The 14,080-nt window shown below is 38.6% G+C and overlaps 1 protein-coding gene across 6 annotated transcripts in view; it reads left to right on the plus strand.

Moving 5' to 3' along the window:
* The window catches only part of Nup205 (nucleoporin 205), a 67,611-nt gene that overhangs the window by 24,827 nt on the left and 28,704 nt on the right, over window positions 1–14,080 (plus strand). For all 6 annotated transcript variants that reach the window (XM_085683732.2, XM_085683733.2, XM_085683735.2 and 3 more), the window contains exons 13-21: window positions 991–1,173; window positions 4,786–4,836; window positions 5,353–5,562; window positions 7,965–8,064; window positions 8,589–8,726; window positions 9,564–9,753; window positions 11,308–11,428; window positions 13,410–13,491; window positions 13,760–13,924. In XM_085683732.2, the coding sequence (XP_085539858.2) occupies window positions 991–1,173; window positions 4,786–4,836; window positions 5,353–5,562; window positions 7,965–8,064; window positions 8,589–8,726; window positions 9,564–9,753; window positions 11,308–11,428; window positions 13,410–13,491; window positions 13,760–13,924 (1,240 nt within the window). The remainder of the gene's footprint in view (window positions 1–990; window positions 1,174–4,785; window positions 4,837–5,352; window positions 5,563–7,964; window positions 8,065–8,588; window positions 8,727–9,563; window positions 9,754–11,307; window positions 11,429–13,409; window positions 13,492–13,759; window positions 13,925–14,080) is intronic.

Raw genomic sequence — 14,080 nt, forward strand, 5'->3', positions numbered from 1 at the left:
TCAGTTGTGTGTGCATCCTTCTAGAACAGTGGTTCTGAAACCGGGTTGCAATCCCTTTGGGGGGTTGAATGACCCTTTCACAGGGGTCTCCTAAGACTGTTGGAAAACACAAGTATATTTACATTTAATTGCAAAATTACTGTTAGGAAGTAATGAAAATAATTTTATAGTTGGGGGTCACCACAATTTGAGGAGCTGTAATAAAGAGTCACAGCATTAGGACGGTTGAGAACCAGGGTTTTAGAAAGTAATTTTAGTAGTGGTTCTGAGATAGACACGTGTATTGATATATATTTGTACAACAAGAATAGTTTTCATTAAAAGAAAGTCACAGTTATCTAATCATTTTCACAACTTAGAAATAATCGTTGATTACCAGAGCAAATTGAACTGCTCAGGTTGACATTTTGTCTGGAATATAGAAATGTATTTTTTAGATTTTGATTTTCTAATCATATTTGGTGTTATTGTGCATTAAATATAAAATTTATTGTAATGCCTTATTGAAATAAAGCAAAGTTTTATCATTTATAAAATATTTTTCATTCTTTTCCTCAGGAAAAGTATTTGTTGACTCATTCATGAATCAGATACATTTTAGTGTCATAAAACTGTATTGTTCTAGAAAGGACTTGAAAGTGCCTAAGATTTATGTCACCCTAGTGGACAGATTATCTGTTTATAGTAGTATTTTCTGCTCCCCGGTCTGCCAAAGAAATTCTTTGAAATTTATCTTCCATTCCTTCCATGAGTAATCTAATTTAATCTACCAGTAGGCTTCAAGTTAAATGATAGACTCTTGGTTTTAGTATGTATTAAATGTACCAGACTTGGTAGTAGGTTCTTCTATTTACATCTGTTTAGGAGAATGGCTTGAGTCAGTGGAGGTGGAGTCCAGTCTAGACAGCTTATATCTCATAAAACCAAACAGAAAATCCTAGACAAACTAGACAAACAAAATAACTTTCTTGTTTTGTGTTCAAATCTCAGAGTGAAAATGCTCGTTTGGCGCTTTGTGAGCATCCTCAGTGGACGCCTGTCGTGGTGATTCTGGGGCTCCTGCAGTGCAGTATCCCCCCAGTTCTCAAAGCTGAGCTACTGAAGACACTTGCAGCTTTTGGGAAGTCTCCTGAAATTGCTGCTTCACTTTGGCAGTCGTTGGAATACACTCAGGTAGTGCCATGAACTCTCTCATTTGTATGATTTGGAGAATGATTATACTGTAGAAGCAAGAGCATCTGATTGGAGCAGTGTTCCAGGGCTTTCCCATGTAGGAAGTTTGGGAGCCAAGCATAGCATTAAAAACAAACAGTCTGGGTTCTTTTCTTGTGGTTCACAACCTTACTAGGTTTCTGAAGATAGGTTCTTCCAGTAACTTTAAAGATCTTTCTTCCCAAGGTCAGTGAGATACTACTGTAACTGGAACTTCCTCTCCTGCCTACCAGTTCCCAGATAACCACTCAAAGGCTTAATATTAATTACAAGCTGTTTGGCCTATTAGCTCAGGCTTATTATAATTATTATTATTGGTTTTTTGTTTTTTCTGAAACAGGGTTTCTTTGTAACGTTGGAGTCTGTTCTGGAACTCATTCTTTAGATTGGGCTGTAGACCAGACTGTCCTTGAATTTACAGAAATGTCTGCCTTTGCTTCCTGGTGCTGGGATTAAAGGTGTGTGTCACCACTGCTTGGCATCAGGCTTATTACATCCTAAAATAACCCATTTCTATTACTCTATATTTACCAAGAGGCTCGTGGCTTGTTACCTCACATCTTGCTTCCCCTGAGGCTGGTGTCTCTGACTCCGCCTTCCTTTTCCCTTTATTTTTGCTTGAATTTCCCATCTGGCTCTATTCTGCCTTGCTATTGGCCAAATAAGCTTCTTTATTAACCAATGGTAATAAAATGTATTCACAGGATATATCATTTCCCCTTTTCTGTCTAATTAACTTTAACGTAGTAAAATTATATAAAACAATTATCAAGTGAGAATATAATATATATAAAGTTATGGTATTTAGTCTATTTGTATTTGGCAGAATTAAAGAAAATATTCTAAGCTAGGCAATGGTGGCGCATGCCTTTAAGCCCAGCACTTGGAAGGCAGAGGTAGGCAGATCATGAGTTCAAGGCTATTCTGGTCTACAAGAACTAGTTCCAGGACAGCTTATGCTACACAGAGAAACCCTGTCATAGGGGGAAAAATTCTATCTGTCCTATCTTTATGAGTCTAAAGTTTTATATTTAATTTATTGTTTATCATAATGAACAAAACTATATAATTATATATAAACTATATTAATTATAACTATCTAGTCTTCAGCTCCATCAATGACCCCATGAGGATATAATATTGCCTAAGTATCTAGGAAGTGCACTGTAAGCAACTTCCAAAACTCTAGAAATGACAGTGATAGCTGACTACCTAGAACCCAAAGTTCTCTCATAATGTTGGGGCATCCATTTTCTATAGTGTCTAGCAGACTTTTCAGTGAAGCAGGAAATTTGAAAGACTGTCCTGTCTATATTTGCAGATTGTCAGTCATTTTCTTCTGTGTCCTGCAGAATGTCTGGCAGTTTCTTCTGTGAAGCAGGAACTCTGAAGGACCATCCTGCCTTGTTTTGGCAAAGTTTAGTGATCATTTTCCTGTGGGTCCTGCATGTCCAGTTTATACAGCATACAGTCAAGAAGTCCAGGCAAGAGCAGTTTCTTACCCAAATGGCTAGCCTTGCCACATTGAAAGCAAACTCCATAAGGAGCTTCTTCGATGCTCATCTTCGTCTTGAAGTAATTGGTGTGCCAGAAGCAGACGTGGCTCACTCTCGAGAAAAGTCTAAGTTCTTAAAACATTTTAAATGCCATATTCTGTAGGTTTTTAAAGTGTTTGAAGATTTTCTATCTGAAATAATCTCTGTATTACCTTAAAAATCTAGCATTACTATAAGTTTGACTATTATAGATGACTATTAAATTGTGTCTCTCAACTATACATTATGTTTTTAAATGAGCTACATAAACATAATACCTTAAACAATAGTAGAAAATATACATACAATATAACAAAATTGACCTTAAATTTGTATCAATAAACCAAAATCCATACCAGTATAAAGTATTTTGAGATTAAAAATTTTTTGAATTAACATAGATTCAATAATCTACCTTCTTTTTCATCATTTCTATATTGTATCCCTCTTTTTTCAAAAGAGATTGACTATGACTACTAATCATTTTCAACCAAAACCCTTTAAATGAAAACAAACATTTATAAACAATATTTTGGGATATTTGGTTGTAGTTTTCTATATTACTTCTTGCTGATTAGGGGCATCGTTAATCTAATGGGGATCTTGAGAATTATGGTTAAATCTGGATTGGGGTATCCTGTGTGGTTGACTCATCTCAGTTAGCAGTCCTGGAGCTGTCGTGGATGCTGTATTAAATGGGCCATTGTTTCAAGGGGTATTGTGTGATCAGATCATATTAATCTGGAAGCAATCCTTAGATTCTTGTGTTCTGTGGAAACAAAAGCAGAACCTCTTTTCCAAATCAATACATCCTTAGACTCAAATTTCTATTTCAAGAAAACTTAATGTTCGCTTAACTTAGCAGCCTTCATAATAAAATGTTTTACTGTAGTTAGCTCATTTACAGTCAAAAAATTTAAAGAAAACAAAATAGTATGTATAGTCCAGACTGTTTGTGTATCTTCCATCTTTTTTTTTTTTTTTTTTAAATCTTTGATACAGGGTTTCTCTTTAGCTTTTGGAGCCTGTCCTGGAACTAGCTCTTGTAGATCAGGTTGTCCTCTAACTCACAGAGATCTGCCTGCTTCTGCCTCCCTAGTGCTGGGACTAAAGGCGTACACCACCACCGCCCAGCTGTATTTTCCATTTTACGTGGCCCACTATAATGCAGCTGGCCATGGTTGTCTTTAGACCAGCCTTCTGACATATCTCTACCCATTAAATGATGGAAATAGATATTCATGTTTTCTATATTCTTCCTTTTCCTCTGTGCCTTTCCTGCCCAAAGTGAAGTATTTAAGTAGCTTTCTGTTTTCATTGCTTTAGCCATTAAAGATCCATCCAGCTGTTTGATAAATTTTACAGAAATTTTCATGGCGGCTGGATGACTTTTCCCTGGTGGACATAAAAGCTCATATTGGGCAGAAGTGGCAGTATCATAGCAGGAACTCTTTCGACTTCCGTCCATTTACACCACCACAGAAGGGTAGGATTAGGGTTGCATGGTGTTTGACATCTCAGTGAATGATTTCTTTTCTAAAAGTCAGCTACTCTTTGTTCTTGTTGTCTGTAATCTACATACTAGTAGCCCCTTAACTGTCAGGCGAGTGAAGTATCATGAATACGTGTGGTTTATTCTACCATAGAGCACTGAAGGCCTGTGGTGCGGTCAGGAAGAACTGATCACAAACTTGCCTCTTCTCAAGCTATTTCTTGATTATGTATGACTGATTGTGAGCAGAGTGTCTTAAACATGGGTGTGGTTCTCTCTAAGTTCTTTTCAAGAGCAAATTCCAGAATATCTGAGAGGAATTTGCTGAGAAAAGTGAATTTTGTCTCTTAGATCTTTACAGCTTTCTGTTTGTTATAATTCTGTCTGCCAGAACTGCTGAAGTTGGTCAGGGACTCCTCGGTGATCACTTCTTATAGATAGAGTGGTGCCTATGGGCATGGTGGGTGAGACGTATAACTGTGCAGTGCCATTACTGCTTAGTGATGAACAAGGATGGTCCTGACATGCGTTTCTTCTTCCTTCCAGATACTGCAGACTGTCAGGGTTCCAAGCCAGAGGCAAGCTATTGGTATTGAGGTAACCAACACTGCATTCATTCATTTTTACTTACATTAGTGCCAAAATAAGATTGTGAGAGGTTATTTGTAGACTATTAAATTTCTATAATTTTTAAATTGAATATATTTACTTTTAGAGTGCTGAAATAGAGACAGAACTCTTTATCATTACACTATTTATTTCCTGTATGCTCATGTGTATGCCTAGGCACACATGTCCCTTGGTATGTGTGGGGTGCTCAGAAGATATATGTATAGCCATGTATATTCCTAAATGTAATGTGCTCAGTCTGTATAATGTCACTCATGTATAACCAGTTGGTGTGCTGTCTCCTTATTTTTAAAAAAAGCGTGTAAACTTTATTTCAAGGCTGAGATAATATGTGATTGATATACTTTGTCTTTTCTGCTAAGTAGGAAGTACTTTGTTAATTTTTTGTGTGGTGATATATCATTATCAATGAGTTAGTGTTAGCAAAATGCTTTGTATTTCATATTTGTATTGCTATTTTTTTTTTTATTCGTTTCTTTAAAGGTTGAACTCAATGAAATAGAGTCACGTTGTGAAGAATACCCCTTGACTCGGGCCTTTTGCCAGTTGATCAGTACCCTGGTGGAGAGCTCATTCCCTTCCAATTTGGGCGCTGGCCTGCGCCCGCCTGGCTTTGACCCTTACTTGCAGTTCCTCAGAGATTCTGTGTTTCTCAGATTCCGTACGCGAGCTTACCGGAGAGCAGCTGAAAAGGTTATGTTCAGAGCAAACCCTTTCTCTCCTCTGAACTCATTGTCACTTCCTTCAACCAAGGTGTAAGGGAATATAAATTCAGTTCGACTCTTGGAAGTTAGTAAAATTTATAGTCCTAATTCTGTAATACCTTGGATTATTCATGTGTCTTACAAATAAATTTGGGCATTAAAATCAACACACTTTAATGATCAATGACAGTTTTCTGACAGGAGTTCACAGTCCTTAACTGAGCACTTTTTTGAGATTAAAAATCTCATCGTATCTCATTGAGCAGATTTTTAACTAAAGTTGAACTAAAACCTATTTTCACCCTTGTTGGAAACAAATGGGATATTTAGATTAGGATTTGTATCAACTCAAGCTGACTTGCTAATTCTCACCCAGAGGGAAGCTGTGGTGTGAACTGGTCACCTAGCTACCGGGGCTGAATGCTGAGGCAGTGATGTTTCTGCTCATCTCGGCTCTACTGTTAGACCCCACCGAGCCTATTGTATATATCGGTTTATGTAATCCTAGTATTACCTTGAGGCAGGTACTGCTAATGTTCCAGTTTTACAGAGGGAGGCTTAGCAAAGTTAAGGAACTTGCCCAAGGTCAAGGACCAGGGTTTGAACATAGGACTCTGTTCTCAGGTACCACTAAGCTATGTAAGAGACCCTCCCAGGTTCTTATGTAGTTCACCTTTAGAGTATAATACTGTTTATCTCACAGAGTGTCCTTGGATACAGTTTATAGGGATGTTTCTGCTTTATTTGTTGTTTGCTTAGCCTGTTGAATGTTTTGTTATATTAATAATTATAGAAAGAACTCAGTTCATGCTAATATTGGACAATTAAGAACTTAAGAAATTTTATCACCCCCAGCTCTGTTACTAAAAGAAAAATAATTATTTCTTGTCTTTATTTTTTCTTATACACCCATTTAAATAACACTAGAAAAAATACCTTATTACTTTGTATTGTTTGTCATATAGTATCATGGAGATTTCAAGTAATTATGAAGGTTCACTTATAAAATGGCCTTTAGATGACTGCATAGTATCCATTCCTTAAATCTATACCTGGCGTAGTCTCGTTCTTTCCGTGTTCATCACCAGGGGGCATGTGATGATGTAATATTTAGTCACAGAAACTGAAGTTCTCTTTGCTTTATAATTTATTTTTTAGTGATAATAAATACAAGGGGATACATTTTATTTAATCTCTAGAATTACCTTGTTAACATAAATGTCCTGATCTGATGAAATATTAATAGCAGCCTTGCTTCATTAAACGTCATTTCAGACGAGCAGTGCATGTGTGCTCATCACAGTCTTTTCACAGAATGTTCTGACTCATGACCACAGTGTTTGCAGCTCTAGTCACCCACATGCTCTCCAGATAATTTTTGCCCATCTGAGTTCCCCTGCAAACATTGTTGCTTTCTTTGCCACTTCCTGTTTTTTTTTTCCCTGAATTTTTTTTGTCAATTTTTATGTTATTTACTTGAAACTTTCTTTAGTTTAATTTAGGTAACTACATCTTAAGACAGTGAATTCTCATGACAACAGTACTTTAGGTTGAGATTAATACTATAGCATTTAGAGGTAGTAGATTAAACAATCTTCAAATCTGTGAGGTGATAATGCCTTTTTTTGAAAATCCAAAAAGGCCAGAGTGTAATCCCATTCTAAAACTCAGCCCTGATAAAATTGTGTAGTTTAATGACTTCAAAACAATCATTTAAAAAAGAGCCCTTACCAGACCTCTGTGTAAGGGCTGCAGCTGTGCTGTAAGGGAGAGCCGTGGCTTGTGTGTGCAGCCTGGGCTCAGTCTCCACCATCACAAAAGTAAAGAGGTAGTAAAATACTCTCTGCAATGGATTTTAAAGCAAAGTTTAAGTTTTGCTGAGTATATAGCTGTACTTACGTGTCCTTCCTTGTAAACTATTTTACGTTCATCTTTAACAGTCAGATGGTTATGGGGGCATTTGGGGCATTTTGACTGGTTGTTGGGCAGAGAACCCTGGTCTGACCCATGTGGCCTGAGGGTTTTGTCACTGTGCTGTGCTTCATATGAGCTTCCTAGAGAAAATGCAAACTATTTGAACTTTATAGAAATATGATATTGTGTAATTATAAAGTGAACATGGTCAGATGCTCAGTACCTTAAGCTTGTAAAAGAGCGCAAACTTTGACTGAAGAGACACTTCTTAAATAACATCTAAAACATGTTCTATCTGTAAAAAAGCCAACCTGTTGTCCTTTGACAGATGACAATGTGAATTAAGAATGTTTGCATAAATTCATAAAGTAGATTAGTGCCTTTGTCTCTTTTCTGGAGGTAAAGTGGAGGGAATGGAAAACTTGACAGTTCCCACCTTGGACCGTTCATGATTGCTGATTTTTTCCCCCCCTGTAGTGGGAAGTTGCTGAGGTTGTCTTGGAAGTATTTTATAAGCTGCTGAGAGATTATGAGCCTCAGCTTGAAGATTTTGTAGATCAGTTTGTGGAGCTACAAGGTAATTGTCAGAGTTTGATTTACTGATTATGTATATAAATGTTAGTTAAAATTTATGATTAAAATTAGAATTTAATCTTTGCTTTACTGTTTTAATCATGTTCTGTGATAGAGAAAATAGGATTTTACTCAGTACTCAGGTTATAGTTCCTTCCATTTCTCATTGGACTGATGCCCTCAGCGGCTTGTGTCACTGGCGCAGCTTTAGCCTGCCTCCCCTGAGTTCATCCTGGTTCAGTTACAGTGATACACATTTCACAGAAGCAGAGAGTCTAACAAAAGTGACTGAGGGGCCAGTGCGATGGACACTCACTGTTTTTTCATAGGTAATAGCACTTGCATGGTCTCCGTTAAATCCCTGGAATTTACAGTTGAAGAGAACTGACTCCAGAGTTATGTTCTGAACATGCACACGCACACACGTGTGCATACAGACACGCGCACGCGCACACACACTCACACATGAGTATTAAGTAGTTTAAAGCCAATGCTGGCTCATCATCTGTTGCACTGTGTCCTATTTAGGAGAAGAAATCATAGCCTATAAGCCACCTGGCTTCAGTCTGATGTATCATCTTCTGAATGAGTCGCCGATGTTGGAACTTGCTCTCAGTTTACTGGAAGAAGGAGTTAAGCAGCTAGATACCTACGCACCTTTCCCTGGTATGTGCCCGAAAGTCTGTGTGACTTCAGAACTGGTGACATCTTTGCCTTTTGTAGTGTAAGAGTCTCTTCAACAACAGTGGTATTTCCAGTGAGTCATTATGAGTGAAAACAGACTGAATTACTGAGACTGGTTCATTGTTACTGTCTCATTGCAGGGTCTTCTGCAGGTAATTCAAATGTTTCTTTCGCTTTCACATCTTTAACATGCTTAACTCTGAATCTGAATCCTGTGCTACGTCTTACTTGAAGTCGGTCTCTTACTCTCCCTCAGCACTATTGACAGTTTTGGTCGCTCTGTTGTGGGTGCTGTACTGTGTGCTATATGTTTCTGTCTACTGGGTTCCAGTTACACCTTCCTAGTTAGAACAGTATGAGTGTTTATAGGTGTTGTCAAATGGTCACTGGGCTCACATTACCCCATTCAGAGAGCAATGTCTAAAGCTGTGGTTTTCAACCTGTGGGCCATGACTCCCTTTGGATCAAATATTAGATATCCTGCATGTCAGATATTTATAATATGATTCATAACAGCAAAATTACAGTTTTGAAGTAACAATAAAAATAATTTTATGGTTGGAGGTCACTACAACATGAGGCTGCAGCAGTACTAAAAGGCTGCAGCATTAGGAAAGTTGGGAACCACTGCTCTAGAGGATCACGGAAAAGAGAAAAAGAGAAGCTAATATATGAGTAGCCTGGGCCACAGAAATAACTGGGTGGGTGTTCTTAAACGTTTGTAAAAAACAAGGACTTTTTGAAACTAAAACCTGCCTTTTAAGTTTGTTTTCTCATTTCCAAGATTGATTTAGATTCTAACTTCCTTTGGGATTACAGGGAAGAAACACCTGGAAAAAGCAGTTCAGCACTGCTTAGCACTTCTCAATCTCACTCTTCAAAAGGAGAACCTTTTCATGGACCTTCTGAGAGAGAGTCAGCTGGCTCTCATCGTCTCTCCTTTGGAACAGCTCTTGCAGGGAATTAATCCCAGAACTAAGAAGGCCGACAATGTGGTTAACATTGCCAGGTAAGGTACATTTGTCAGGAGAGCAAGAGAATGACAGAGTGGCTCTCCAGTTTTTATTATCTCTTTTTTGTTGCATATTTAATACATCACAGATTATTTAATCTTACCTAATTTTACTCCTTTATTTCATTCACTCTGAGCCTTATCATGCCTTTTCTTTTTTTTTTTTTCCTCTTCCTAGCTTATTCTGTGTCCTAAAAGTTTAGGTTCAAAATGAACAGAGTTTGTTTTCTGTAGGGAACCTCAGTATTTGAGGGATAGGGATAGAGAGCCACCCCAGTCCTATACATGGATTTACACACGTACATTTGCTGACATTCTGGTGGTTTGGTGTTGCATAGTTTGTAAAATCAATCCCTTACCTTGGCTTCATATGTGATCTTTGGAAGTGCTTCTGTCCGCATATCATTTTGTGAGGGCAGTCTTCTTGTTCCCTTGTCTTAGTTACGTTTTCCATTGCTCTGATAAAACAGTGTGATCAAAAGCAACTTGAGAAAAGTTTTTTTTAAAAAAATATTTATTTATTTATTTATTATGTATACAATATTCTGTCTGTGTGTATGCCTGCAGGCCAGAAGAGGGCACCAGACCCAATTTCAGATGGTTGTGAGCCACCATGTGGTTACTGGGAATTGAACTCAGGACCTTTGGAAGAGCAGGCAATGCTCTTAACCTCTGAGCCATCTCTCCAGCCCGAGAAAAGTTTTTTATCTTGCAGCTCTCGGCTCACACTCCCATCTCTGATGGAAGTCAGGAAGGAACTCAAGGCAGAAATCTGGAATCAGAAACTTAATCAGAGGCCATGGAAGAATGGTGCTTACTGTCTGCTCCTTGTGGCTTGTTTAGCTTCTTATAGTACCCAGGACTATGAGCCCTGGGGTGGCACCACCCATAGTAAGCTGGACCCTCACACATAAACTGTCAGCCAAGAAAAATCACTGACTGCCCAAAGCCCAGTGTGGTGGAAACATCTTCTCAATTGAGGTTTCCTCTTCCAAAATGATTCTAGTTTGTGTCAGGTTGACATAAAAGTAGCCAGCACAATCCTCCTTAATCACCTTATGGGTGCTTGATTTCCTATATATACAAAGACCCTTTTTCAAATAGTCATTTGTAGACTAAGACTTTCACACAGGTATTTTGGAAGGCATGACTCAGCTTACTCAACTTGTTAGAGGTTCTTTTGTTAGCTGGAAGGGGAACACTTTTCTCTCATTTGCCCGAAAGTGTTATATTGTAGGTGAACCTTAGACTTTAAGTTTTCTTTCTCTTTTTCTTTTAAGTTATTTATTTTTAATTTTTATGTGTATTTGTGTGTGCCTGCTTGTGTCTATGGGTATCACATTGCATATGTGCACCTGCAAAGGTCAGAGTTGAGGTTGGATCCTCTAGAACTGGAGTTTGAGGTAAGCAGATGTAGGTGTTGAGAGCCAGACCAGGTCCTCCACAAATGTGCTTAGCCATAAGCCATCTTTCAAGCCCCCAAATTTTCTTTTCTGACAACAGTGAAAAGCCAAGCTTGATCACATTGTTTTTCAATGTTTTCTTCTGAAGGTATCTCTATCATGGGAACAGTAATCCTGAATTGGCATTTGAAAGTGCCAAGATCCTCTGCTGTATCTCTTGCAATTCCAACATTCAGATCAAATTGGTTGGCGATTTCACACATGACCAGGTAACTGATTCTCTTGTTCATGCATTCTAGCAGCTATAGTGTCTGGATGAGTTGTATTGTTGTTTGTGGAATGATCTTCAAAGAGTAAGTGCATTCATAAGAGATAGGTGAGGAACTAGCTATGCACTTGACTGCGATTTGTCTTTGAAGTTAATCCTTTGCAGCATAATACCCTCTGCGGTGTGCTCTGAGTGTTTGCACTCTAGTATGTGACTATGTCGTCTACAAAATAGCTATCACTCTCAGCATTTGAAGACATTGATCTTGTAGCCGCATCTATGTGCTGGCCTAATTACCTTTGTGGTTTTCTGGTGATCCACAGTTGTGCTATGTTTGCTATTATAGAGTGTTTTTAAGGATCTTTTTTTTCTTCTTCCTGAGACTGTTACTGTGTCACTCCAGTGATCCTCCTGCCTCCACCTGGGGAGAGGTTAACTCTGGGCCTGTGTTCTATATAGCTCAAATGCTCCTTTTTCTTCTGTTCCTAATAGTTGAGTTTCTCCTTTTCTCATTTGAAATGGTGTTAGGGAGCCTTGGCTGGTCCAGGCTCCACTGAAGAGGTCTCCTGCCTGACATGGTGGGTTCTGAGCTCTAGCTGCTGTGCTGGCCTTGGTGGGTTACTGCAAGCATCTAGTGTCTGTAGGAGGCTGTACTTAACTAAAGTACAGGCCTTTACTGGATCTCCTCAGCAGTGTTTAAAATAGGAGCCATTTTACCACTTCAGATGAAATAGATCTTTATTTTGTTTGTTGTTTTTAAGTTTTTATTTGTTTTGTGTCTGAGAGGGAGAGAGAGGGAATGAATCTCCATGCACAAGGCCTGTAGAAGTGGGTTTGGAGGTCAGAGGACAACTTAGAGGAGTCAGTTTTCCTTTTCCCATGTGGGTTCTGGGATTTGAAGTCAATTCATTATGCTCAGCAAGCACCCGCACTCACTCAACCGTCTCACGAGCCCCCAGATTATCATTTGGCTGTAGTTCTTATAAGACTTTTCACATTACTGGGTTCCCTGCCCCTGTGTCAGTAGTACACTCAGTTGTAGCAAATGAAAGTGACCTCACATCTTTGTAAGTACCCTTGGAATGATGGCAGTACCAAGGCTGAGAGCTACTGTGAGTGCAGATGTGGCTTCTGGAATCTGGCTCTTTTTCTCTTTTTGAGAATGGGTCTGGCTATGTGGTCCAGACTAGCTTCGAACCTAGGAACCTTCCATGTCCTATCCCTCTTAAGTGCTGGGTCACAGTGTGAGCCACTGTGCTGAGCTTTAAATTAAGTTCAAATTATCATTCCTGATCAGAGCATACTCTTTCCTGCCAGGTTTCTTTTCTGTTTCCCTCTTTCTCTTTTCTTTTTATTTTTTGAACCAAGTAACCTTGGTACTCACTGTGTAGACCAGGTGAGTCTTGAACTCAAATCTGTCTACCTCTGCCTCCCAGGGGTTGGGATTGAGGTGTCTCACTGCACTTGGTCTGCTTTCTTTCTTCAGAGCAAGCTGACTTCAAATTTAGGATCATCCTACCTCAGCTTCTTTAGTGTTTGGATTACAGGTGCATGCCACTATGTCTGCTTTGATTATGTGTAGCAATATAAATAGCTAAGTTTTCTTCTAGTTAAAAGCAACTAAAATCTAGGGGCGAGAGGGAGGGGAGGGGAGAGGAATTGAGATTAGTGATTAAGAATACTGACTGCTCTTCCAGGGTTGAAGTCTCAGGACCCACATTGTAGCTCATAGTTGTTTGTAACTCCAGTTCCAGGGGATCTGGCTACTCTTCTGGCTTCTAGCTTCCTTAGACACCACGCATGCACTTGGTGCACAGACATACATGCAGGCAAAATACCCATACACATAAAACTAAAAACAAAACAAGCCTAAGTACTGGGGCAGATTTGGCTTTGTTTTCACAGGTGAATAGATGTGCTGTGTTGGTTGTCTAATGTGTAGAGTTTTTATTAATTCATCATTTTTCTGTCTGTGACTTCAGAGTGTGAGCCAGAAGCTGATGGCTGGATTTGTAGAGTGCTTGGATAGTGAAGAGACAGAAGAATTTGTTCGTGTTGAAGAGGGTATGGCTCTGATTAACAGATGTGCTTTTATTTTATATACATATGAGGTATAAAGAGAAAAACCTTGAAACACTTATCTGGTGCTGGTATAAGAGAAATTGAGAATTTGCTAGAATAAATAAAGAGTTTTAAGATTGTTTAAATCAAAGCAATGTAGTGGTCAGTCAAGAATTAAATAGATTTAGGGTTTTGAGTACATGCTTTTTTAAAATTTGGTGTGCTTTCCTTCCATTGATTTGTGATTTTGTTCTGTGGTTTCTGTATTCAGGTTCAGAATATGAAAAGAAGTTAGCTGCAATCCGCCACGAAACGAGAATCCACATCTTGAATCTTCTCATTACATCTCTAGAACGCAATCCACCCAATCTTGCTCTCTACCTGTTGGGCTTTGAACTGAAGAAACCTATCAGTACTACGAACTTGCAAGACCCAGGTATAGCTGTACCACACATGGGCATCTATTTCTTATGTGTTTGGGTGTAAGTTTTCATTTATTAAATTCTGGGTTCACAGGGCAATTCACTTAGAAAATGATATTTGAAAAGTATTATAGGTCAGACATTAGGATCAAAGATTTATAGAACTGAGA

The sequence above is a fragment of the Myodes glareolus genome, chromosome 25, assembly GCF_982192425.1.
Source record: "Myodes glareolus chromosome 25, mMyoGla1.1, whole genome shotgun sequence".
NCBI lineage: Eukaryota > Metazoa > Chordata > Mammalia > Rodentia > Cricetidae > Myodes > Myodes glareolus.